Below are 25,302 nucleotides of genomic sequence, written 5' to 3' on the forward strand. Positions count from 1 at the left end.
AAAGGAGTGGCAGGACATTTTTAAAGTGATGAAAGGGAACAACCTACAACCAAGATTACTCTACCTAGCAAGGATCTCATTCAGATTCGACGGAGAAATTAAAACCTTTACAGACAAGCAAGGGTTAAGAGAATTCAGCACCACCAAACCAGCTTTACAACAAATGCTAAAGGAACTTTTCTAAGCAGGAGACACAAATGAAGGAAAAGACCTACCATAACTAACCCAAAACAATTAAGAAAATGGTAATAGGAACATACATATTGATAATTACCTTAAATGTAAATGGATTAAATGCTCCAAGCAAAAGACATAGACTGGCTGAATGGATACAAAAACAAGACCCGTATATATGCTGTCTACAAGAGACCCACTTCAGACCTAGGGACACATACAGACTGAAAGCTGGAAGCAACCTAAGTGTCCATCAACAGATGAATGAATAAAGAAGATGTGGCACATATATACAATGCAATATTACTCAGCCATAAAAGGGAATGAAACTGAGTTATTTGTAGTGAGGTGGATGGACCTAGAGACTGTCATACAGAGTGAAGTAAGTCAGAAAGACAAAAACAAATACCTATGCTAACACATATATATGGAGTCTAAAAAAAAAAAGAGAAGAAGGTTCTGAAAAACATAGGGGTAGGTCAGGAATAAAGATGCAGACGTAGAGAATGGACTTAAGGACACTGGGAGGGGGAACGGTAAGCTGGGATGAAGTGAGAGAGTGGCATTGACATATATACACTAGCAAATGTAAAACAGATAGCTAGTGGGAAGCAGCCTCATAGCACAGGGTGATCAGCTTGGTGCTTTGTGACCACCTAGAGGGGTGGGATAGGGAGGGGGGGAGGGAGATGCAAGAGGGAGGGGATATGGGGATATATGTATACATATACCTGATACACTTTGTTGTACAGCAGAAACTAACACACCATTGTAAAGTAACTATACTCCAACAAAGATGTTAAAAAAAAAAAAAAGCTGTGTGCCAAAAACTGTGAAGACCAAAATATATATTTCTTATTATTAATCACAATATCACAACTTCTTTATTTTTTAATGACCATATAAATCTGATTTCTGACTTATTATGTATGCAATAAAGAACAATTTAAAAAGTTTAGGAAGACCTGATTGTTCTATGTTTAAGCTAATTTCTTGAGGAATTATACTACATTTAATGAAGATTTCAACTTCATTGAGCTTAGATTATTATTTGATATACAAAATGTGTAGAAATTGTAAATAATTTCATGCCCAATTATACTGAAAGTTTTATATTCATCTTTCTAGAACCCATAGTTGAATATGGCTTCCTACATTAATATGGCTGAGTTAAAATGTTAAGGTTCAAAATGTAGTAATTTATTCTAAATATTAGGTGCTAAGTGTACTTATAGCTATAAAAACTAAAATATATAAAGTGTATAATTACTGTATTAAACATTATTCATTTACTTTAAAATTATCTTTTTATTTTATTTCTTTTGTAGTATTTTATATTTTCCCATCCAGTTTTTTTGTTTCTTTGTTCCCCTTCAAATGGGACAAGATGTGCTTTGGATGGTATTAGAAATAATTCAGAAATAAGATGTAAGGAGACCACATTATTGAGGACATTATTCATGTAAACTATTTTCAAAAATATCAAAGAGCCACCAAAATGGGTCACATTCTACAAATGATAGATTTGGGTTTTGGAACAAATGTTGCCTACTTCCCTCCTTAAAAGTCATGCCACTCTGAGGAAGAACTAATTATCTTAAGGCTCTGAGTCAACTGTTGCCAAATGGTCTCACAGTTAGTGACAGAAGAGAAATGAAGCACAGTGCAGTAAACCTTGGGGATTCACCTGGCCTCCTTTGCAGCCAAGATTGTTCCTATGGTGTCAGGTAACAATTAAGGAACCTGAAATTGAAGGTGACTCAGAAAAGGGCAAACTGAAAAGTATAACTTTCTCAACCAGGTCACACAGTAAAATAATAAACAGAACGTAGTGAGAGGATAAGAGGCTAGGAACATTTTAAAAAGCAGAGGTACATAGGTAATTATCTTTAGAGATATCTAGAGAAGTAGATATCTAGATACTGCCATCATATATACTATGGTCACTAACTAACTGTGTAATCTTGAGCCAGTCATATTCCCTATCTGTAGGCTGGCCTCAGTTTCCTCACAAATAATAATAAAATGAGGAAAAAGGGCTAAATGACTTCTTAAGCTTTTTTTTTTTCTCTTAGTAACATTCCATAAATCTTTATGTAAATTACATATCTGTAAAATAGCTTAAGGTAAGCACCAAAAGAAATATACCTTATCTTTCTTGGCCCAATGCATAGACTAGGACCTGGCACATAGTAGGCACTCAGAACAATATTTGTTGGGTGAATGGATAAGCCAGAAAATGAAAGTGAGGGGTCAGTGGGTTAAATGGCTATCAGCAGATGGATAGCATATGTGAGCACAAACATTGCTGTATTAAGACTTTGTTTCTCCTCTCTCTTTAAGGTAAACTGCACCCTTGGTGATGGTGGGGCAGGGTGGCTAGGAAGGGAGACCCTAAGGTGTTTCAGAGTCTCTTACAGGTTTTCACATTCCTGATTGGAAAAGCTAAACACTGGTTTGAAGTCTTAAGACTAAAAAATACCATTTCTGACCAGTTCTCTGTCATACAAATAACTTCAGACCTTCCCCTGGTCAGATTGCTATTTCATGAGGAACAGAGGCTAACATTTCCCTGGCTACACTTTCAAGTTGAATAAATTGGAGAACAATATCATTAGAGTTAATACACAGTATTTAATTTCAGACTTCATCTTCCCAACTGGTACATCCTGGCTAATACTTGCCAAATGTAGCCATAGAATTTATTTAATTAGCTTCTTTTTACTATAACAAATCGCTGGACTAGTTCGAATAGAAATCTGATTATTGCAATTTATGTATTTAAAGCATCACCTGACTTTTGAAAGTTGTTATTTTATCAGATTGAGAGTATAAAAATATATCCCAAATAGTTGTAACATTGTCTTCCTAATGTTTATAGATTTCTAAGCGAGATCCAATTTCCAGAAATTCATGATGAAAATGCAGTTAAATTAGAATAGATACTATAGGGAAATGGAAATTGTCATTTTATTTTCAGGTAGGTCTTTGGATTTGAGAAGACATTAAACTACACTATGGAATGTTGATCTGTCAGGTGAAAATTTAAGCGATGGTGATTTTCTGACTTGCTGTCTGAGACTACACATTTATTTTTCTGGTCTGTTTAGCTGTTCCTAGAAATTAATAATGACAGAAATAAGCACATTTAATAAACTAAGATCTCCAACAATGGATGTTGACACAATCTGATTTATTTGTTTAATATTGAGTCTGCAATTGAGTTGTTCAGACAATATAGAGTTGTACATTATGAATACTATGTTTAAAAGTGGAAACGAGGGCTTCCCTGGTGGCGCAGTGGTTGAGAGTCCGCCTGCCGATGCAGGGGACACGGGCTCGTGCCCCGCTCCGGGAAGATCCCACGTGCCGCGGAGCGGCTGGGCACGTAAGCCGTGGCCGCTGAGCCTGCGCGTCCGGAGCCTGTGCTCCGCAACGGGAGACGCCACAACAGTGAGAGGCCCGCGCACCGCAAAAAAAAAAAATAAATAAAAAAATAAAAAAAAAGTGGAAACGAAATGTATATGCTGGAAGCTATAACAATTTACAAGGTAATAATTATTAAAAATATAAATATCTACAGCAAAGTTTAAAAAATACACTCATGCTGTCACTGGTTACTTGTTTAATATTTTGAAGAGCTCTTAGCACAGTTGAGGGAGATTTTTAAAGAAAAGCACTGAGACGGGCAGAGGCCACAATTATTGATAAAATTCTTGAGTTGAAACTGAAACAAAGCTCAAATATTAAAATTGAGAGATTTAAAACAATTTTCTAAAAGAACAGAAAATTTCAGTGTTTTAGAGCTAAAAGAGATAGTTAGGACTAGTCCAATTTTCTAATTTTCCTGAAAAAGAAATGTGATCTCTGAGGTTTAAGTAATATCCCAAGGTCAGTGAGAAAAAGGAACAAATGAATTTATTCAATTAATTTTTGTTCTGAATGAATTTGAATTGCAGATATTAGTGTCTATATGTTAATACCATATTTACAAAAAAAGTGTAAATGAACATTTATTTATTTTTAAACATTTTTATTTTATATTGGAGCATAGTTGATTAACAGTGTTGTGTTACTTTCAGGGGTACAGCAAAATGATTCAGTTATACATATATATGTATCTTTTTCAAATTCTTTTCCCATTTAGGTTATTGCAGAATATTGAGCAGCGTTTCCTGTGCTATAGAATAGATCCTTGTTGGTTATCTATTTTAAATATAGTAGTGGCAAAAAGGTAACCCTATAAACGTATGAAGATTGTGGCTGGAGATGGTTACAGGAAGGTAACAGCTGGTATAAAATGTTGAAAGCAGTAAAGATTCAGATTTTCAGAAAATGCTGAGAGCCAATTTCGAATTTGTGATCATAAATTTAAACACAACACTCTGTTTTTCTCTAGCAACACATAGTTAGTTATTAGGTGCAGTTATACCTTATATAGATGATGTCCAGAGTTTAGCTTTGCTAGGAAAGAACAACAGAGGAAGAAAGGATCCAAGAAGTTGAAAGGTTTGTGTATCGGCCTGATGATAATCATGTTCCTTGGATGCTATGCTGAAAAAGAAGAATATTAGAGGGAAACTGAATGAGAAAGTGGTAGGCTCAAGTGACTGAAGATCTTCATGAGCTCAAAGAGTTTTTGGATGAGAAGTTTAGATTAATAGTGAAAAGCTCCCAAAAGCATTTGAGCATTTTTGTTGGTTGTTATAAATAGCAACTCTAAATGTCATCTGCAAGGCATCATTAGCAATAAAGATTCAAAGAAAGCTTTGGGAAAGATAATGAGCTATCTTTGAAAATGTATCAGTTATGTGCTTTAGATAATTCTTGTGGAACGGTGGCACTTAAAGTGGAAAACCTGTACCCATAGTATTTAATTAGGTATCTTTGGGCAGATTCTTTTCACTATATGGATTAATGGTATTCATTATAAGGATGATGGTCCTTTCAATCCCTCAAATCCAATGTATTCAAGAGTCCTTTAAACTTCTCTTGCTAAAATGCCTGACATTACCCAGATCTCTTTGTGTGTAAGTGTGGGTGAACAAATGTGTTAGCCCCAGATTTGGGGGGAGGGGAGATGGGCTAGTTCTTTTAGAAGTTTCCTTGTAAGAAATGGCATAGCTAAAGAGAGTGAAAGGGAAAGAAGAATAAGAAAAACTATTCATTAATGAGATGGCAAGTTTAGAACATATAGCATTTAAACATAATTGTACCTGAAATCTCAAACTCTCCTGAAAGACTGAGTTGAAGAAAGCTTTTTATGACTTGCATCAGTGGTAAAGAAATAGCCTTTGTGTGGCTACTAGAGAATAAAAGGATGATGGATGATTTGGTTTCAAATTATTTTAATAGCTAAAATAATTATTTTCCCTATATAATCAAAACATGAACACAAATGTTCCTGAACCTAGAAACCTTGGGAATTAGGAGTCTTAAGGTGTTTGTAGAACATTTCTTTGCTTAGCTAAAACAAACGAATAATAAAAGATACAACCTATTCCTCTTAAAATGTATGAAAGCCACAGTACTCAAATTAATAGACATATTTAAAAGGCAAGTAATTAATAAGCGAAACACAACTCATCTTGTTGCTTTTGAAAGACAAAATATGCAAGTGGATCTCCTATTACTAATTAACTCCAATTGTTCGCTTGACTTTTTTAAAATTTCATTGGAGTATAGTTGATTTACAATTTTGTGTTAGTTTCAGGTATACAGCAAAGTGATTCAGTTATACAAATACGTATATTCATTCTTTTCAGATTCTTTCAGATACTTTACCCATATAGGTTATTATACAATATTGAGTATAGTTCCCTGTGCTATACAGTAGGTCCTTGTTGGTTATTTATTTTATGTATAGTAGCGTGTGTATGTTATCCCAAGATCCTAATTTATCCCTCCTCCCCACATTTCCCCTTTGATAACTATAGGTTTGTTTTCGAAATCTGTGAGTCTGTTTCTTTTTTGTAAATAAGTTCATTTGTATCATTATTTAAAATTAGATTCAACATATGAGTGATATTATATAGTATTTGTCTTTGTCTGACTTACTTAGTGTAATAATCTCTAGGTCCATCCATGTTGCTGGAAATGGCATTATTTTGTTCTTTTTTTATGGCTGAATAATATTCCATTGTATATATGTACCACATCTTCTTTATTCCTTTGTTGATGGACATTTATTGCTCGACTTTTTTAAAAAGTGTCTCAAAATATGCCCAGGTAATAATTTGGTAACACAAAGATCAAAGGAAATAGTTTAAAATATCTCCATTCAGATCTTATTCTGGTACAAGTAAGTTGAACTCTGGTATTACTCTCTGCACCCAAAATCTGATAGTGGAGGAAAAAATTATTTAAATATATTCTTACCATGTAAATGGAAGCAGGAACCTAATGCACTATTTGCACTTATTCAACAAACATTTAAATACTTATTTAGCACTTACCATGCTCCAGGCACTGTTTGAACAATTGGGATAATTTAGAAAACATAGCAGCAAAGATCTGAACCTTGTCTTTTTAGCCCTTAAATACTAATGTGGAAAGATTAGGTAATATACTATAATAGTAAATGTATACAGTATATTAAAAGATTTAAGTGTCCCTGGAAGTGAAGTAGGCAGTAGACTATAATATTAAATAGGGGAATAAAGTATACCTCACTGAGAAGGTAGGATGTAAGCAAAAACTTGAGAAACTGTGGGATTTGGTCATGCAGATATCTAGAGAGAGTTCCTGCTGGGATGAGCACCTGGTCCAAAAGTCTATGTTAGAAGAATGTTTGATGTGGACAAGGGCTATCAAGAACACCAGATTCTGTAAAAGAGTGATGGGGGTGGATTTAGAAAGAGATGGAGTCAGAAGTTATAGGCAGATAGATTGATAGATAAACATATTCTGTCGATTAGTCCTCTCTCTTGAACTACTTTAGTACATTCTCTTTTTATGTTCCTTAGTAAGAATATAAAAGACAGCTTACTAGACAGATTAATGATTCAATTAGCTTAGCCTAATCAAGGGATAAATTTTCAAATATTTCATGATGCCACATCCCACACATTAGGTGCTAATCCTGTCCATATCTGTTTAAATTCACAGTTGGACTGTTGTTTACCACTACTAGGGGAATTCTAAAGCAATACACCCTTCATTGGCAATATTTGGGATTACTTATTTTCTGAAACTATGTCTTTCACTTTCTGTTTAAGAATTAGAATAAAAGATGGAGGTAGTCAGAAATAATATTACCTAAAAGCATAGTAGAAATTCTATGTTGTTGATTAGTCTCATATGGGAAATGAAAAGACACCTTCATCACAAATGACCACCCAGCTATGAACATCAGAAATACTGGAAATATTCTAGTTTCAGGGCAAATTTCATTGTATATAAGCTCATAAAAAAATGAGAACCCAAGTCCCTGGAGCAGAAGAAATTTAACTTAGGCAGTATACCAAAATGAGAACTTCTAGACAACTGGAGGTGTAGAGGTACTATACTTGTTTAATATTTAAGATAGCCTAGAGCAATGATAATCACAGACAAACTCTATGAAATGTTATTTGTGCCCACATAGTTACATTAATTTTCTTTTAATCTTTGTCTGCCCCAGGAAATATTTCAGTTGAATTTTACATTTCTTTCCAAGAAATTAGGAACTCTGGAATCCAATCTCATTTACTTTAACTTTTTTCTCACAGTTATTTCCAAATCCTAAATGAATTCAAAACCAATAATTTATCTTGCATTTACTTCTTCAATATGTAAAAACAACTTGGTTTAGGTGAACTTTAATATAATTCTAGGTTTAGGTCTACTCAACTAATGGGTTACTCATTCATTTATTAAACACATATTGATCTAATTCATATTAGATATTCATTTCATACACACAAGACATAAAGTAATAGTCACTTTTTGAAGGTATTATGTGTAGTGGTTGCAAAAGGAGCTCTGTAATCAGATACTCTGGGTTCAATAATTAACTCCACCTCCTTCTAGCTGTATCTCTTTGGGCAAGTTAATTAAGCTCTCTGCCTCAATGACCCGATGCCCAGAATAGGAATTAATAGTGATATCTGCAACATAATTGTGAGGAATAAAAAAAAAAGTCATGTAAAGTGCTCAGCATAATGCCTGTCATCTAGTAAAACTTCAACAAATGTATACTATTTTTGTAATATGTATATGTGTACATTTAAAAGTATCCTGTGATATAGTTACAACATTATTTCACAAATATGGGATGATTTTCCATTTTTAAAACGTCAGAAGAATGGTGGAGTCCCTGAAAACAATGACATCTCTTGGTTTTTGAAAAGGGAAATGAAGATCAATTCAAAGTTTCCAGTGAATGGATTACAGATATTATGGTATAGCGTTTCAAAGATGACTAGAATGACTAACTTCAAGAAGAAAAACAGAGTTTGATAAGTTTTTACATTTGGCTCTTGCTTTTGTCTTTGGATGGATTTTAGCTCAAATCCTGATGAACTGTAGAATTTTCAAACAGGCGAATACAAATCTCTCTGTGACATAATTTCAGTATAAGACAAAAAGGTTTTCCAAAATAATGGCTAAAAAAGAGATGAGACTCACAAAGAATATTTAAACTATGTTCATTAACTTTAAAGGAAGACTGGAAGTTATACATAAGAGTGAATTCTTGGAGTTTTTAAGTAGGTCCAGCAGCCTTGGGAAAGTTTCTGAGTATATGAGTCTATTCTGTACACCTATAACTAGTCACACATCTCAATACCATCACTTACAAAATTAATCCTAGATACGGCTAAGGTTAGAAATCCATATAAACAACTAAAGATTTTTTATCAGCAATATAACTGAAACTTGACACTGAATTTAAAGTCTGTGCAGCAAGCTGATAGATGAAAAAGTAGATATCCAAATTAAGAAAACCAGGATTTAGGAACCGAACAAGGTTGACAATAGGTTTATCAAGCTGTGTTCAAACTCATTGGGATTTCTTAACTTCTTGAATAGTTTCATCAGTCTCACCACGAAGCCGTACAAGATAGAAAAATGCATAGCAAGAACCTGTAAGAGAACCAGACCGCCTGTCTTAAATATTAAAACATAGCACAGATACTAGATTTTAAAGCTCTAAAGGGATCGTCCAGTACAGCCCTCTATATCCTTCCACTCCCACATCATTTTCTTGATAGGTGGACCAAAACCCAGAGTTGAACATTGTCCTCATCTTCCAAGACTGTGCTTTTCTTCCCAAAATGATACCACTGTTTCAGAAGAAACGTAGTGGTAAGAAGCAGGAAGGCCAGAAGTGTTTAACAACATTCTTGCCATTCTTTCTGGGGGCCATATACCATAACTGCAATAACATGAATTATCATAAGAATTGAATTAATGCAGGGAAGACACTTGGAGCAGTGCTTGACACACAGAGATCACCCCCGAAATACTAGTTATTTTTATAAATGTGGTAATAATTAGTCCTAGATTTGCGACCCAATGACCAGAGTTCAAGCCCCAAGTCTGCCACTTGTAAGTTAAGTTCCCTGCTGCGAGCCCCCTCATCTGTCAAATGAGGAGATTGAGCTACATGTTATTTCAACTTCCTTCTATCTTTCTTGTGTCTCCAAAGTTGAGGCTAAATGTAAAAGCCATACAGTTCTTTGAGGTCTTTTAAAAATTAATTTTGGTTTTTTCCAGTTGAATCATAACTACCTTCTACAGTTAAGAAAATTATCACAATGAAATCTCCAGAGTGCTAGAAATAGCTATCCCATCTGCTCGTTCTGTAGTGGTCCATATTGGGAAAATAAAGCAACCAAATCTAGGGGTACTGGATACTGTATTTCTCACTTTTTGTTTATAGGGAAGCAGGGAAAATCTTTATGACATGAGAGCAATTGGGGAAGAATTTGTAATCATTACAGAGGAGATCTCCCCCCTACGTATACTTTAGACAGAGATGACCTCATACCCTAGCATAGCTACTGGGGGTGTTCACACAGATGTCTGAATCCTGTTCTGCAAGAGAGATTTGGGTAGAAAATTCCATTTTATTCAATTAATAGATTTTTCCCTTTAAGGCTTACTAAACTATCTTAATTTAGCACATTGCAGAATATTTGCTTTGGGGTAATTTTTTCTTCCTACAATTTATAACATTTTGGTTAGGTTTCATGGGCTTAATTTTGATCAACACAGAGTTTATACTCTCTAGTGACAATATATGTGTAATAAGGGAAATACATTTTCCTCAGCTGTATTCCTGGGGTACTTTCAAATATGATTTTCTGAAGATAAGATGAATAAATATTGTATTTGTGTTTAAGAGTAGTGAAGTGGGTTTTTATACCAATTAAAATTTTATAAATTTTGTTAATTTTAAGAGTCAACCAGTGTACAGATGTATTTATATGGACGTAAGTAATTTTACTGTTCCTTGTCTACTTCAAGTCTTTCTAAGAGTCAGATTGTCTCAGTGAATAGAATTAAAACATTCATTTCTTTCTGAATTATTTCAATATATGCTTTAGTGGAGGTTACACAAAATTGGAAAATTCCAAGTACTTTTTAATTTTAAAATGAGAAAATTGTGTAGTATATATGTAAGGGGCTGAAAAGGGGCTTTGTTTCCTTGAGATTAATATTTCTTTTGAAAAATTTCTGTCATAAATGTTATTGCTTGTTTAATTAGGATGGTAATACGATTTGATCTTTCCAAGTAAACTGACCAATTTACTATCAGTAAGAGACAGCAAAACAAAATTGCTGTAGTTTTCCTAGCAGAAGCTGGAAGTTAAGTTGATATTTCACCCTTAACAGCTTTCCTCACTCAAGCCACCTGAACTTCCAACTTGAAGGTTTAGTGTTACTCTAGGATTCGTACTAATTCCTGCCATTGGTTAGGGCTTTATACCTCAAGAATTCATAGTGAATCTTATTATACAGTAGACCATTTGACTTCTCCATTGAAACACCTTGTTGCCTGAAGCCCTGTTAGCGTATGGAAATCCTCTTAGTTCATTATCCTCTGCCGATATGGGTCCCAAATTCTTGCCATCAGATTCTCTGACTCAGTTCTTCAACCTCAAGATTGGTGTTTCAATAATTCGGTTCCTAAATTATGATCAAGTTTATAAAATATATCATATCTATGCTAGCATTCTGACTGTCCAGCTCCTATTCCATCCAAACAGGTATGTTTCTTCTTAAAGTTCTGCCACCCAGCTCCTCTTAATTACTGTACTGCCTTGAAGAATCATCATGACTCAGGCAGGAGTTGCATGTTATGATAAATTTGTGTTCATAAGTATGTAAGACATTAAAGATTTTGACTGGTGTGAATTTAAAGAAGCTTGACCAAGGAATGAATAAATGAACTTGGTATCTAGGCTCTTAATATATTGGTTTAAATTTTGCTTTTGTACTCACTAGCTCTGGTACTCAGACCACATAATTTAAATTTTGTAAGCTTCAACTTCCTCCTTTGAAAAAATAATTTTAAAATATTTACCTTGAGTTCTGCTTCTATTCATGAAAGAATACTAGTTATAAGACTTACCTTCCTACTATAATATTCAGTAGTTAGAAGACTAGGCAAAACATATAAAACAACTCTCACACATTAAAAAACAGACAGGGAAGAGCTATAATACCTGTGAAAAGGAAAACAGAGAGTCTTGCAATATCCGGATTTCTGCCTGGAGGCAGTTTTTGGACCATGGTACATGGAGGAACAGCCCAGTCAGAGCTACAGGGTCTTTAAATTTTGTAGTTGAGGAGACAAAGATCTGAGTTTGGAGAGAGCAAGGCAGCTTCGATTTGTAAGATTGATTACCAGAAAGGAGGGAAACATACAGAGAAGAACTCTAGAAATCTGCATAGGTGTTACGCTGAGAATTTTATTTGAATAACAGTCTTCACATATGTAGAGTGAAATTTGATAAGGCTAGGCAAAGAATAACTGCTGGAAAAGAATAATTACAAGAGAACTTTAAGTAGAATTCCCAGAGCTTTCACAAGTCTGGGAGTCTTTTGAATTCCAATCAGCCAGAGTAGTGAACCCTCATTGAATACATGTTATATTCAGTAGAGAGCACAAAAGGGTCAAGCTTTAGTAATAGAGATAAATAACTCTAAAGACTACTTCAGACTCATCCTAAAAATGTTTTTAAAGCAAGCCTCAGAGGGGTTAGTCTGACCCACAAGTAACTTAACCGTCTGCCAGAAACAATCCTTACCCCTTCTAAGGGAATAAACAAAATCTAGCACTAAACAGAATAAAAATCACAATATCTGGCAATGAATGAAAACATTACTGGACATAAGAAAACATTGGAAAATGTGACTCATAACCAGGAAATAATTCAGTCAATAAAAACAGACCTGGAAATGACAGATGATAGAATTAACAGACAAGAAGTTCAAAACACCATTGCAAATATAAATATGTCAAGGAGTTAAAGCAAAGCATGATAATTTGCATTCTTCAAATGAAAGGCACAATATCAGGATATTTGCTCAAATTTATCTTATATTTAGATGTGTTATATAAGTATAATAATGATAAAAATTAGAATACGAAGAGGAGATAACAGTTACTGTTTGGGGATATGCTGTGTCTGACCCTTTGCTAAGTGCGATAAGCATATTGTCTAATTTAATCTTCATAGCAACCACATGATATAGTTACTATATTTATTATTATTTTTCAACTAAAAAAAATGATGAGGTTGAGAAATATTATGTAATTTGTTAGAACACAAAAGAAGGTTACAAACTGAAGATTTAAGCCCACATCTGTCTAAATTCGAAAGCACATCATTACAGTTTCCTAAATCCTAAAAGTTATGAGCATGAATGCCACTGTAGAATTTTTTAGCTTACACTGCCAGGTTTAAGAAATGTTCTAAGATTTTGTTTTATATCTTATTTCGTATGAAATTTAGGCTCTTCAAGGTGTATCCTGTAAATGTAGATAATTTTCTAAACTCAGAAATCAGGCTGCCATTTATTTACAAGAATAACTGTTTGCCAGGTTGATTCTAGAGACTTTTCTAGATTCAGTAGAGTGATAGTCTATTTTTTAAAACAAAGTGGACTGAAAGTATGGTTACCAGGGGGAGACGGTAGCGGGAGGGATAGACTGGGAGTTTGGGATAGACATGTACACACTGCTATGTTTAAAATAGACAACCAACAAGGACTTACTGTATAGCCCAGGGAACTCTGCTCAATATTCTGTAATCCTAAATGGGAAAAGAATTTTAAAAAGAATGGATATATGTATATGAATAACTGAATCACTTTGCTGTACACCCAAAACTAATGCAACATTGTTAATCAATTACACTCCAATATGAAATAAAAATTAAAAAAAAAGACAAAGTGGACTTAGTTAATATTTTTGTTCATATGTTTTTATCTAAACAATTCAAGAAATGTTTTATAATGAGGTAAAAATTTAAAAACCACTTGAAAACCTTTTAAACATTAACACTCTGGTTTCTCTTCAGATCTTAATAATCTTTTGCCTTTTTAAACATGAATGCTGTCACCAAATGAAAAAAACTTTATCTTATGAATATTTTCCTTATATTACACTCTAAATCTGCAGCTTCATGTGACAACAAAAACCAGTTACAATCTTTTCTTAAATTCCAAAATATAAAGCTAGAAATACAATAAAGTCTATATTTCTTACAGGTCAATTTCTTACCAGATGTGATAATGTAGAATATATACTTAAGGTTATGTGCTATTCAGATTTTCATCAGAAAGAGAAAAATACTTTAACTTAAGTCAAAATTATTCATAATAATGTGAAAAATTGTTAAGGTTTCTAAAGCTCTGTCACATAATTTAGAGGGAGATGAAAAAAATTATTATAAAGATAAATCCCAATATTTATTTGTATTCTTTCCATTTTTCTTCTGATAGTGTTTCTAGGAAAAATAGAAAATAAGATGTAGGTTTAGACTAAATTATGAGAATATGTAAGTTCTCATATATGTCTGTCCTTGATATGGTGTACCCCCCGTTTTCAAAGACTGCTATCGAAGTAAGCATTTGCTTAGAGAACAGTTGAAACTCCTACTCTTGAAAGACTTCACAGTTTGGTCAACTTTTGGGCCTTATTTCCCCAGTGCTCCTTTTTGCACAACTCACAGTATATGCCAACTAAACCACTTGCCTTTCCTAGACCTCTTAGTGCAGTGCTTCTCAAACTCTAACGTGCATGTGAATCACCTGGAAATTTTGTTAAAATACATATTCTTGCTCAGCTGGTCTTGGGTGGAGTCAGCATTAGAAATGAGTTCCCAGGTGATGGTACGCTACAAATCCAGTCACCATACATTGAGTAGTCAGGTGTTTAGACTGCTGCATGTTGTTCATCTTCTGCATTTCCTCTTCAGCCTTTAGCACTGTTTAGATGTGATACTCCTCTGTGGTCCTTTGTGTGTTTGCCCGTTCACAGGCTGAACGAGCCTCTTTCATCTTAGGCTCAGAGAAAATGTTGGATACCAGACATCATTCTCCTGAAGTTTTACCTTCACTTTTGTGTGTCTAGTCAATGATCTCCTAAACTTTGAGGACTATTTATTACTTATATCCCCAATGTCTAGCACGGTGTCTGGCCCACAGTACATATACAATAAATATGTATTGTAAAGTAATTAAAGGACATGATGAGAGATAGAGGGAAAGAGAATAAAAGGTAACAAAAATGAAGGAGGGTACAAAGGAAGAATTAGGTCCTATGAGATCACATTTTATTGTAATTTTCATACAGTTCCTTCCACATATAAAACTACTACAGTAGGGAAAATAAAAGGAATTGAAGCTTTTATCGTGTTTAGAGGGGGGCAAATTTTTTTTCCCATTATTTTGCTTTCTAAATAGCAGTATTTCCAGGGAAGGTAGCTAGATGGACAGACAGACTCCTGTGCCACAAGCATATTTTGCAGTAGGCCTGCTAAGAAAAAGATAAACTCTTCTGCCGTTTAATTATGCATAGTGTTTACTGGGGACTGAAGGTGAATCGCTCTCCTTTTAGTGTAGAAAGCAGTTATGATAATAGAAGATGAAGAAAGTCCTTTTCACGAGAAAACATGCTGAATATTTCCTACGTAATCACCGGTGCTGCAATTATTTTTACTTATGGTCCTGGGATTTAGCAAGAAGTGCATTGGTACCACCTTTGAAGACTTACTCAGATATAGATATTGTCATATGTGTGAGATATTCATGTACATTCAGATCTTCTTTGTTAAATGAATTCTTTTTCACTTCAAAATCTTTGCACTAGTACTAATTATTAGTTACTTCTTCTTTGCCAGCAATCTATATATATATATATATTTTTTTTTCTTTCAGGGTTTGAACCTGAAAAGACCGGAGTCAGTACAAGGAGGGAGAGAGGTAAGAAAGTCTAAGGGAGAGGGAGGGGGAAGAAGAGAAAACGGTTACAGTGTTGCGGTGATTTTGTTGGCGATGTTGACTGATGCCGATGATGTTAATGACAATGGCGATGTGTTGAGGGGATTTATGATAACGTACATCTCATTTACTCTGGCCAAACCACATTTTATACATATTTATGTAAATGTATTCTTTGTGTTGCTCCTCTGAAACTGAAGAAAGTACCAGGTCTCTGGTTAGGCAAGTGTTGTTTCTGTTAAAATAGATTTTTATAGCAGTAGGGCCCTCTAGACCGGGCAGACAAACCTTTTAAAGCAAACATTACATGCAATATTTAAAATGATTGATTGAGAAATTCACATAGTTCTAACAACAGAAACATTTTATGTCATCTGGGATTCTTCGCTCTCCTATCCAAGGCAATTGGCGTGTGCTACTAGGCGTGTGTGCAATATCAGATGGTATGAAGTCGCCCTGGTAAGACTACTGATTCTAAAGCTTCCTTTAATTATTATCCCAGATGCTTTGTAAGGAAAGGAAACTTTTAATAGTACCAAACATAATACCATAATACCATATGGTTACGTGCTGTATATTATTTTCTAATTCTAATGTGCAGGCTTAACTTCACCTTGATTAAAATTCTTTCCAGGCTAAATGTGTAAATGCTCTATTTTACTTTGTGACTCAGGTTGTTGGGTGTAGGGGGATGGTGGGATATTAAATTCAGTAAATCAATATTTTCTTGTTGCCCAAAAGGTCATTTCATTTTTGGTGAGATTTGTATAATAATTTGGGGTCAAAGGTGAAGATACTTTGTCTTATAAAATGAGAAAATAAATGTAACCCTCCTCCCTATCTGTGGCTTCTCTTTCTGTAAAAACATTTTTCTTCTGTATTTAATACATGGTGTTTGCCCCTTCTTTCCTTGCTCTTTTAATTTTCAGTTGTGTGTTTTTAGTATTTGGCATTTTAGCTCCTTGTAAACCTGTCATTTAGGGTCTCTTTCCACTTATTTGCTATTTTCCATCCAGAAGAATCTATTCTTTTTGACGGATGCATAACGTAGGCTCACACTGGCAAAAGAGCTGGAGAACGTGAAATGTAGATAAATCTTTTGAGATTTTTCATGCTGCAGGAGAGCAAGGTAAAAAGGACGTGGTCATCAGTAAAGGCAGAGTGGGAAAAATTATGTACTGTGTAAGGAAGACCTCAGAGCCATTTACAGGTTTTGTGAGGGTAAATACTTTCTCTCAGATGGGACTAAAATGGATCTACTTAGAGACTTGTCACCTTCTAAGTGAAAGTTCACACCCAAGCAGGACTGCCACAATTTATTTCTGCTGATTCAGTGCCTTTGAGGACATTCAATTTGGGTTGTATTACTCAGCTTCTCGCCACTGTATCCTAGTCCAAGACCAATTGTGTGTCTAAAGAGGGGATACTTAAGTCCATGTACCCAGGTAATGATGTTGCTAAATGGTAGCAAAAGTCATTTTTTAGGTTAAGATTTTGTAGATTTTCAGGTGATTTTTTAAAAGCCTAATGACTGGCTTTTATTGAAAAGAGTTGCTGTTAAATTTTATTGCTTAGTTTTGCATTTCCTCTCATTTTATTTTTATTACAAATGAACTTATGGGTAAGGAACATGTCAATAATGTATATTAAATTAAAAAATTTTTTTCTTGAAAGTATTTTATGGTTTGTGTGAAGGTCAAATTTTTAATGACCTACAATTTAACATATACATCTGCATAGAGGGGGCAACCTTGATTTGGGCCTCCTCGCTGAGGTTGGTGGAATAACTGAGAAGGAGGTAAGATCATCCAGTTAACGACAGCCCGGTAGTGTCTTCACTTGAGACCCCCAATCCAGGAATAGAAAGTAAAAGTCAACTATTAAAATTCAAAACAACCACTTCATTTCCTGTCTGGGCAACACTGGGTTACTTGGGCATATTTCTATCCAACCTAACCCTCACTTTAGTTTTCCCCATGATTGTAAAGTCCAATACATTCTGTGGTAAGAAACTTCGGGCAAGTATCAGACAATTAGGTGAACTATGTTGTGGACACTTCTGTCAAGTCTCAGTGGTAAGTGATCTGTAAACAAGAGTGTAATTCCTTCTTAAGAGCTTCCTGATCTCTCTTTCTTATGAATTGTGACAGGTATCTTTCTGATTCCTATTTGCTGTGTTCTGTTACATGCATGTATTACAAAGATGTATAATATACTTCTGATTATGTTAAATTGAAATGTGTGGATTTGGAAAACTCTTACTCAAAACATCCTCTTAGAATTTTTCATCCTAATGCTATTGTGATTGATGAAGACTGAATGACAATGATTACTCTTAAAATGAATTAATTTTTCTTAGTTCAAATGACAGATGTTCCCAGTAGGTGTTGACGGATGTGACACTAGGGCCTCTTACCAAATATTTATAAGAAGATTTAAGAAGCATCAATTGAAATGTACTATTTACCATCTGAGATCATGACAACAGTTAGAATATGCATGGAAAATTGAAGCAGGCAGTAATATGCTATTTAGCTAAGTGGTAAATATTATTAAAAGGCTCATTGCTAGATAGGAAGGCCAGATTTGAACACTACATGCCATATAAAATATAAATTAAGAAGAAGTGATTAAGATATAAATTACCTTCCTTTAGGAAATAGAGATGAGCAGTACCTAAATTGCTTGTATTGTTGTGAAATATTTGAAAATAGGTATTAATTGTATAAAAAAACCTCAGTTACATTAATTTTTTGGTATATTTATACATGCATACCATGCATGTAAATTGAGGGGGCTGATCATAATAGATAATAACAAGGTTGTTTAAAAAGGGAGATGAGTGGAATGCTGTGTGAAATGTGATTATATAACTGATATTCCTTTCTGATTGTAAGTGAACTTCCTGCCTCTAGTGGGATCTTATAACTCATAGAAAAACCTCAATGAAATTTCACTGGATATGACACATAGATAAATCATATTTCTTTTAAGGAATTTCTGTTCTCCTAAATACAGTGCTTTTACTGTTAAATGTGGATAAAATCAGGTTACTGTCAGTTTTCTTAAAAGATTGTATAACTTTGTTATTTTAAATAGTATTATATTTTCCAAAGTACGGTTTTTGTTAACTTATTAAAGATTCATCTGTGTGTGCATGAGTACCTGTGTTTGTATGTATGCATGTGTTTGTACACACTAATTTTGAATGGCAAGTTGTCTTTATTTTCACCTTAGCTCAAAAATACTCGACCATCCATATTCTGGATATTTTATATCACAAGTCTAAATACACATGATGTGGGACTTTATATCATGGATAAAGAAAACTATTATGGTTAGATATCTAAGTCAGGATCAAGCATTTAATTTCAGAAATTACACTTAATATGGCAAGCTGAGGTGAGAGACAGTGGTTATTGGAGCTTTTGGATTATGGGTGTTGTTGGAAGTTAACAGAGATTCCAGAACCATTGATGCAATGGAGATAAAGTGCAAGCGTGTAACGATCAGGAATCACTTTTACATAGTTGGCAGAGCTCAGATCTCCTCAAAGTGATGAACAAAGTAAGTAGAGATTATGTTACCATTCTTCAACTGGAATTCTGAGGAAAGATTAATATCGGTACACTTGAACATTTTAAATAAATAGTTTTGTATTCTTGTAAGACAGATATTGAAAATGCTCCGTAAACATCTGAGAGAAAATGAACATTTCTGATAATTTCTAGAAGCATTCTTTAGAAATATGCCCCCAAAACATTAGAGATGTAGTCATCCCTTTACGAGAAAAATCCCCTGTTTTAGTGTGGAAGTTTTTCAGTTAATTATGTTTGACTGTGCCAATGATATTTCTAAAAATTCTCATTTTACCTGGGGGATTGCAAGTATAAATAAATAGATTCTGATAGACACATAGGAAGAAGTGGACATTTCAGATCATTAAAATAACTGATTTTTGAATGTGTAATTCTCAAGAAAATCATGGGCATGCCTTACAATCTGCCTGCTTTGTAGTCATCAGAATGCTTCACTAGCTTTCTCTGTTGGACTACAGTATCCTCACTTTGCCAAAAAACATAAATGGGAAATTAGAGATGATATGAATTTCTGATACTTAAACATAATCAGAGATATTTGAAAAAGGTAGATTGAAAATAAAATGTTTAGCTCAATGCTATTTCACCAAGCTTACTTTATATTTAAATGTATGAATCATTTAAAATAATAATTCATGATTTGCTATTTATGTAAAGTATCACTTGAGCATATAATATTCCTAAAGAAAGTGATTATTTTATTCAGATAAATAGTGGATTTTATGCCTTTGCTAGTATAGCTGGATAGACTTTGCATTGTTTATCCCTTGACAGATTACATGTTCCTACTTGAAGTTGAAAGTCATTTTAAAATTTGAGCACCAAAAGGGAGAAAACTCAAAGAATGTGATCAATGATATTCTGTATTTCAAAATAATTTGTCTCTACCTGGAATAGTACAACAGGCATTATTACAAGTGGAACAAAATTAAAAATCACCATTGTTTTCCCTTTCCATTTTAAAATTAATTAGAATTATTAGGCAGATTATTTTGGATCTAAGTTATTGCTTAAGTTAAGAAAACTTGCTACTATTTCTCCCACATCCAACAGACCACTGGAGAGAATTGTTTTCTAAAGAGAGAAAAGAAGAAAAATATGTGAGTTTTAAGACTAGAACTAAAATCGAAGAAAGTGTGTCGTTCTTGAAATTGAGTTAGCAAAAAGTGTCGAAGTGCCATTGTTCTCTTAAAATCTAATGTTTTACATAATTTTGAAATTATAGAAGATAACTATATTTCTTTTATAGCTTGGTGAAAATCTTCACCAAGAAACAAATCATGATTACCAGTTATCTTTAGTAATTTTTCTGCAAAACTTACTTCCATTTGCATGAAGTCTTTATTGTTTAGCATTCAGAATAGACTGACTGTTTCCACTTTTGTTCAAATTTAGCTATCCCATTCTTGGTTGATGTAGAGTTTTGTAGAATAAGAGATTGTTTTATAACGTCAGTGATGACACAATTTGGGGGAGAAATATATATTGGCCAATATTATATTCTTCTTTGAGATATAAAAGCTGAGGCAAAAATAACTCTTCATTTATAACTAGAATTATTCAGTGGTTCAATGGCTATAATTTGCCACTAAGATGTATCTGATTTACAGTTGGATTCTGAGATCAACAGACCTTTTAAGGACTCAGTAAAAAATAAAATATCCTTATTTTTTTTTTCCTTTCTCGGAATTGACAGGCAGTAAAGGAACTGAAAAAATCTTTGTGCTTGTGAGCCAATATCTAATTGAAAGAATTACAATTTACAAGGCCATAATAATTATTCCTGTTTCAAAAATGTTCTTACAGGATAAAATGAGTTAATACGTGTAAAGCTCTTTGAGCAGTGCTTGACACATAGGAAGCACGCAATAAATGACAACAATTTTTATTACTATTATTATTTTCCATACCATTTGCTCTTCCTTTCATCTTTCCTTCTGTCAGAGACAATTTGAGTGTCATGTTGTTGGGAGATTTTACTGTTTACATGGACTATCCTATAATCAGTGATACCTAAAGCCTAGTCTTAGATTTTACATTCTAAATTGGTTCTCAGATGACAAATTCCTGATAGGACAACAAACAAAATATACTTGGAATCTGTCATTGAATCTCAAAAATTCTTAATTCCATAGTTCCTATTACAGATGAGAGAAAATTTTATTTACCTTTCACTTGCAGCATTGTTTACAGAGAGCAGTGCCTAAGCACTACAGGTTTTATAAGCTATTTTTCACATCCTGTATTTTCTGGGTGATCTTCAGATTGGATTTTGAAGATCTCTTCTATGCTTGTATACCACTGAAATTCCAAGGAACTATCCAAAAGAAACCTGTTTGGTTAAGCAAAACTAAGCTTATCAGCTCTACATCAGTAAGAAAGAACACATTCTTAGTAGTCTTTCAAATGAGAAAATCAAAATCCGTAAGAAGTGCACACTATTCAATTTTTTAAATCTTTCTTTTGGAAATGTTTGATTATCTAGATTACAAATTCTTAGAGTATGTACATAGTGACAGAACAATTTTTCCTAAGAGAAGCAGGGGAAAAAAAGAGTGAGGAAAGGAGAGAAATGAGAAGGAGCCAGCATTGGACAGACATGAAACCATCACTGTGGAAGGACAAAAGAAGCCTTAGTTATAGGAAACCTATTACACACACACACACACACACACACACACACACACACACATACACACACACACACACAGAGCCACACAAAAGAGTATTTACAACAGGTTTAAACAATAATTTGAACCCTAGTGAATTCCAGCAAGCATCAGTCTAGCAATCGTGTTCCCCAAAATGGACTGTGCAATTTCAGATTGTACTCGATGGAATTATATCAGTTAGAGATATAGGCACATGAGTTAAAATACAAAGCAATCAGGAATTTGACCTAGAGGGCCAAATAACTTGAAAAGACCACGTGAACGTTTTGCTTGGGCAACCTCCTCTCTTAAGAACTTGGCCTAAGACCTGATGAGGGGATTAAACTCTCTGGCTCTGAGGAGAATGAAACTAATCGGAGTCAAGAAAGATAAGACTGAGGAAAATGCTCACAAGGTTTTGAAAGAACACTCAGGTAAAGTTTGTCTAAAGGAAATCAGTCTAACAAAACCTAACTCCAAGCAGTCCAACCTCATGAGTACCTGGAGTTAGACCGCTTCTTACTGACTCACAATGGAAAGTCATGAAAACAGACAGTCACGTTGTAAGTTACAGATCAGGTATTTTCATCTAGAATAAGAATTTTCAAAGTTGATTAGGTTACCAAAGGATTACTAAAATCATTCTCATTCATATGAGGCAGAAACTCTGCATTTGGGAGGTTGACAAAAAGAACTTTAGTTTAGACCCAGTGCAGGGTGTATCTCACTGTTGCTCTCTGAGAGACTCCTGAATGGAGACTTCAGCGGCCTCAGAGGAACATATTTCAAGTAGAGGAGCTTAAGCCAGATTGAACAGGGGTTTCGCTGGGACCTCCCTTGTATCTCCACAATTTTTGACTCTTGGTCTGACAAATGATCACAAAGAAAAAAACTTTTCATCAAGCAAAACTGAGTTTGTTAGAACTACTGCAATAAAAAGAAAACACTACATTGACAAAATTTTAGTAGGTCTCTAAATGGAGAGTTTAGGGGAGGATATTTAGAGGGTGTGAAGTTACAGGCAGGATGATTTAAAGGCAAGTCTTCTCATGTAGGTAATAGGTAGAGATTAGGCAGGTTAGGCAGAGTTTATGCCGCTCTAGCTTTGCATTGATGTGCACAAGTGAAATGAATGGAGATTCTGACCTCAGAGTTCTGAAACGCAATATATTTTCTTCATTTATGAGTCTTTTTTCAAAAATATTTGTATATAATTACGGATTTGTAATTTTAAAGTGGATTTTACAAAGAGATGAGGACTAAGAAGGGTTACTGTAGAAAGATTTCGACTTTCTAATCAATAAAAATTTAGATATCCATTCTTATAAGGCACACATATTATTTTTAGAATCAGTTAAACCCTGGAGATGTTTTCAGCTGAAAAGGCAAAAACAAATTAAGATTTTTATTTCACTGCCTTATATTTTTATTTGAAAGTGTAGCGTTAAACTCATAGGGATCTTTTTGGCATTGTTGTTTTTATTTGTGTATACAGCCTATGATACAGTTATTTTTTGCCCTTTACCTATGTCAATTAATATAAAAGGAAAATACTACTCCATATGGTTGAATTGATTCAGCCCGTTTTCATCAGAGAAGTATTTATTCATACATAAATGAGAAGATCTCTTATGATTCCTTTCTTAATTACAAATAAAAGCCAATAGCCACCTCAAAAATATACAGAAGATAAACATTTTTATTATTTTGATACTTATCCATTACTTAGCAAGAGAATTTCTTTACTGTTTAGATTTATGTTTTCATATAGAACAGATAATCCCCATGTAAATATTCAATTATTGGCTTTGCTGACAGACGTATTAAAATCCTGTAAACCTACAACGGGAACTAACTACTTCTCTTTTCTGAAGAACTTTCCTGCCCTCCTACTCTCTGCTTAGAACTAGATCCCCAAATCTCTTTCCATTCTTCCATCATCTGTCCAGCTGAGGACAATTATTTGACACATGTCTATTTTCTGTTTACTTCCTGTCCTCACACCCACTTTGAGACAGTTTTTGGGGCATCGATGCTCAGTCAGCCCAGTGGAATAGGAACACTCCCGACTAGTTCCATTGCTGTCCTCCAGTTATATCACAGGACCCCGCAGTCCCTTGTCAGTGATCACCACACTGTTACCTAATATGTAATCTAAAACTTCTAAATAAGATTTCCAGTAAGCGGAAAAATATTGTATTATTATAAATATTATACTGTTGAATTATTATATAAACAATTGTTTTAATTATATTAAAATGTTAGGATTAGAGAATTTCAGACTCACACAAATAACAGTTATGTTCAAAATAATAGCTATAAGTAAAATTGCTATTGCATACTATATTAGTTTGCTAAGGCTGTCATTACAAAGTACCACAGACTGGGTAGCTTTAACAATAGAAATGTATTTTCTCACAGTTCTGGGTCTAGAAGCCAAGATCAACGTGTCCATAGGTTTGGTTTCTTCTGAAGCTTTTCTCTTTGGCTGGCTTTCATATAGCTGCCTTCTCATTGTGTCCTCACATGGTCTATCCTTTGGGTGTTCATATCCCCAGTGTGTCTTTGTGTGCCCAGATTTCCTCTTATAAGGACACCAGTCAGTGTGGTTGGGGCCCACCCTAGTGGCCTCATTTTACCTTAATTATCTCTTTAAAGGCCCTATCTCCAAATACCATCGCATTCTGAGGTATTGGGGGTTAGGACATCAACATATGAATTTGGGGGGACACAATTCAGTCTATAAAACACTCTAAAAGTAATACAACTGTACACATCATTTCCTTCAGAATAGAAGCTTTCTTTGCCCTTTACCTATTTACTCAGGAGTGCCTTGTCTCTTCAATAACATTAAAATTTAGTTACATTTAAATTCCCAACAACAAATACAAACAGTAAATAGAAGCATAAAATAACACATGTAAATAATTTATCTGAAATTCTAATATCCCAAATGCTCTGAAAACTGATATCCCCTCATCAAAGGGAGGCTCAAGCTCATTTGGTGGCCCAAACCTGGCCTGAACTAATATGAACCCATTTATAGTCTTTCTTTTTCCCACTTAGCATGAACATGTATATGTTTTACTACAGAAATATCAATGTGTTTGTACAGAGTGCTGCTCCAAACCCTGCTGGGAATATTCAAAAGATATGGCATATGCTCTGTATTACTATTTTAAAATCAGGGTAATTCCAAATTACCAGATATATTTGACCTGAAGAATTTTGGATAAGGCATTGTAGATCTGATATAGGATACATTTCACTCTAAAACCCTAAAAAACTAGCATCCTTTCTTTTCACAATATAAAAAAAAATTTGAATTACCCTTGGTAAGTGCTTTGCGTGTGCTTATTAGTTCCTTAAGCACTTTACATATAGTCACTCATCATAACAAACTTTTGAAATAGCCACTATTATCATTCTCATTTCAAAGAAGA

The 25,302-nt window shown here is 34.2% G+C and overlaps 1 protein-coding gene across 14 annotated transcripts in view; it reads left to right on the top strand.

The window, feature by feature from the left end:
• CCSER1 (coiled-coil serine rich protein 1) overlaps nucleotides 1-25,302 on the top strand; it is a 1,341,341-nt gene that overhangs the window by 885,425 nt on the left and 430,614 nt on the right. For all 14 annotated transcript variants that reach the window (XR_008617752.1, XM_055085805.1, XM_055085806.1 and 11 more), the window contains one exon: nucleotides 15,547-15,591. Coding sequence is in view for 13 of the 14 variants with exons in the window: in XM_055085805.1 (XP_054941780.1) it covers nucleotides 15,547-15,591 (45 nt within the window). In the remaining variant the exon portion in view is untranslated. The remainder of the gene's footprint in view (nucleotides 1-15,546; nucleotides 15,592-25,302) is intronic.

This window comes from Physeter macrocephalus, chromosome 7, assembly GCF_002837175.3.
Source record: "Physeter macrocephalus isolate SW-GA chromosome 7, ASM283717v5, whole genome shotgun sequence".
NCBI lineage: Eukaryota > Metazoa > Chordata > Mammalia > Artiodactyla > Physeteridae > Physeter > Physeter macrocephalus.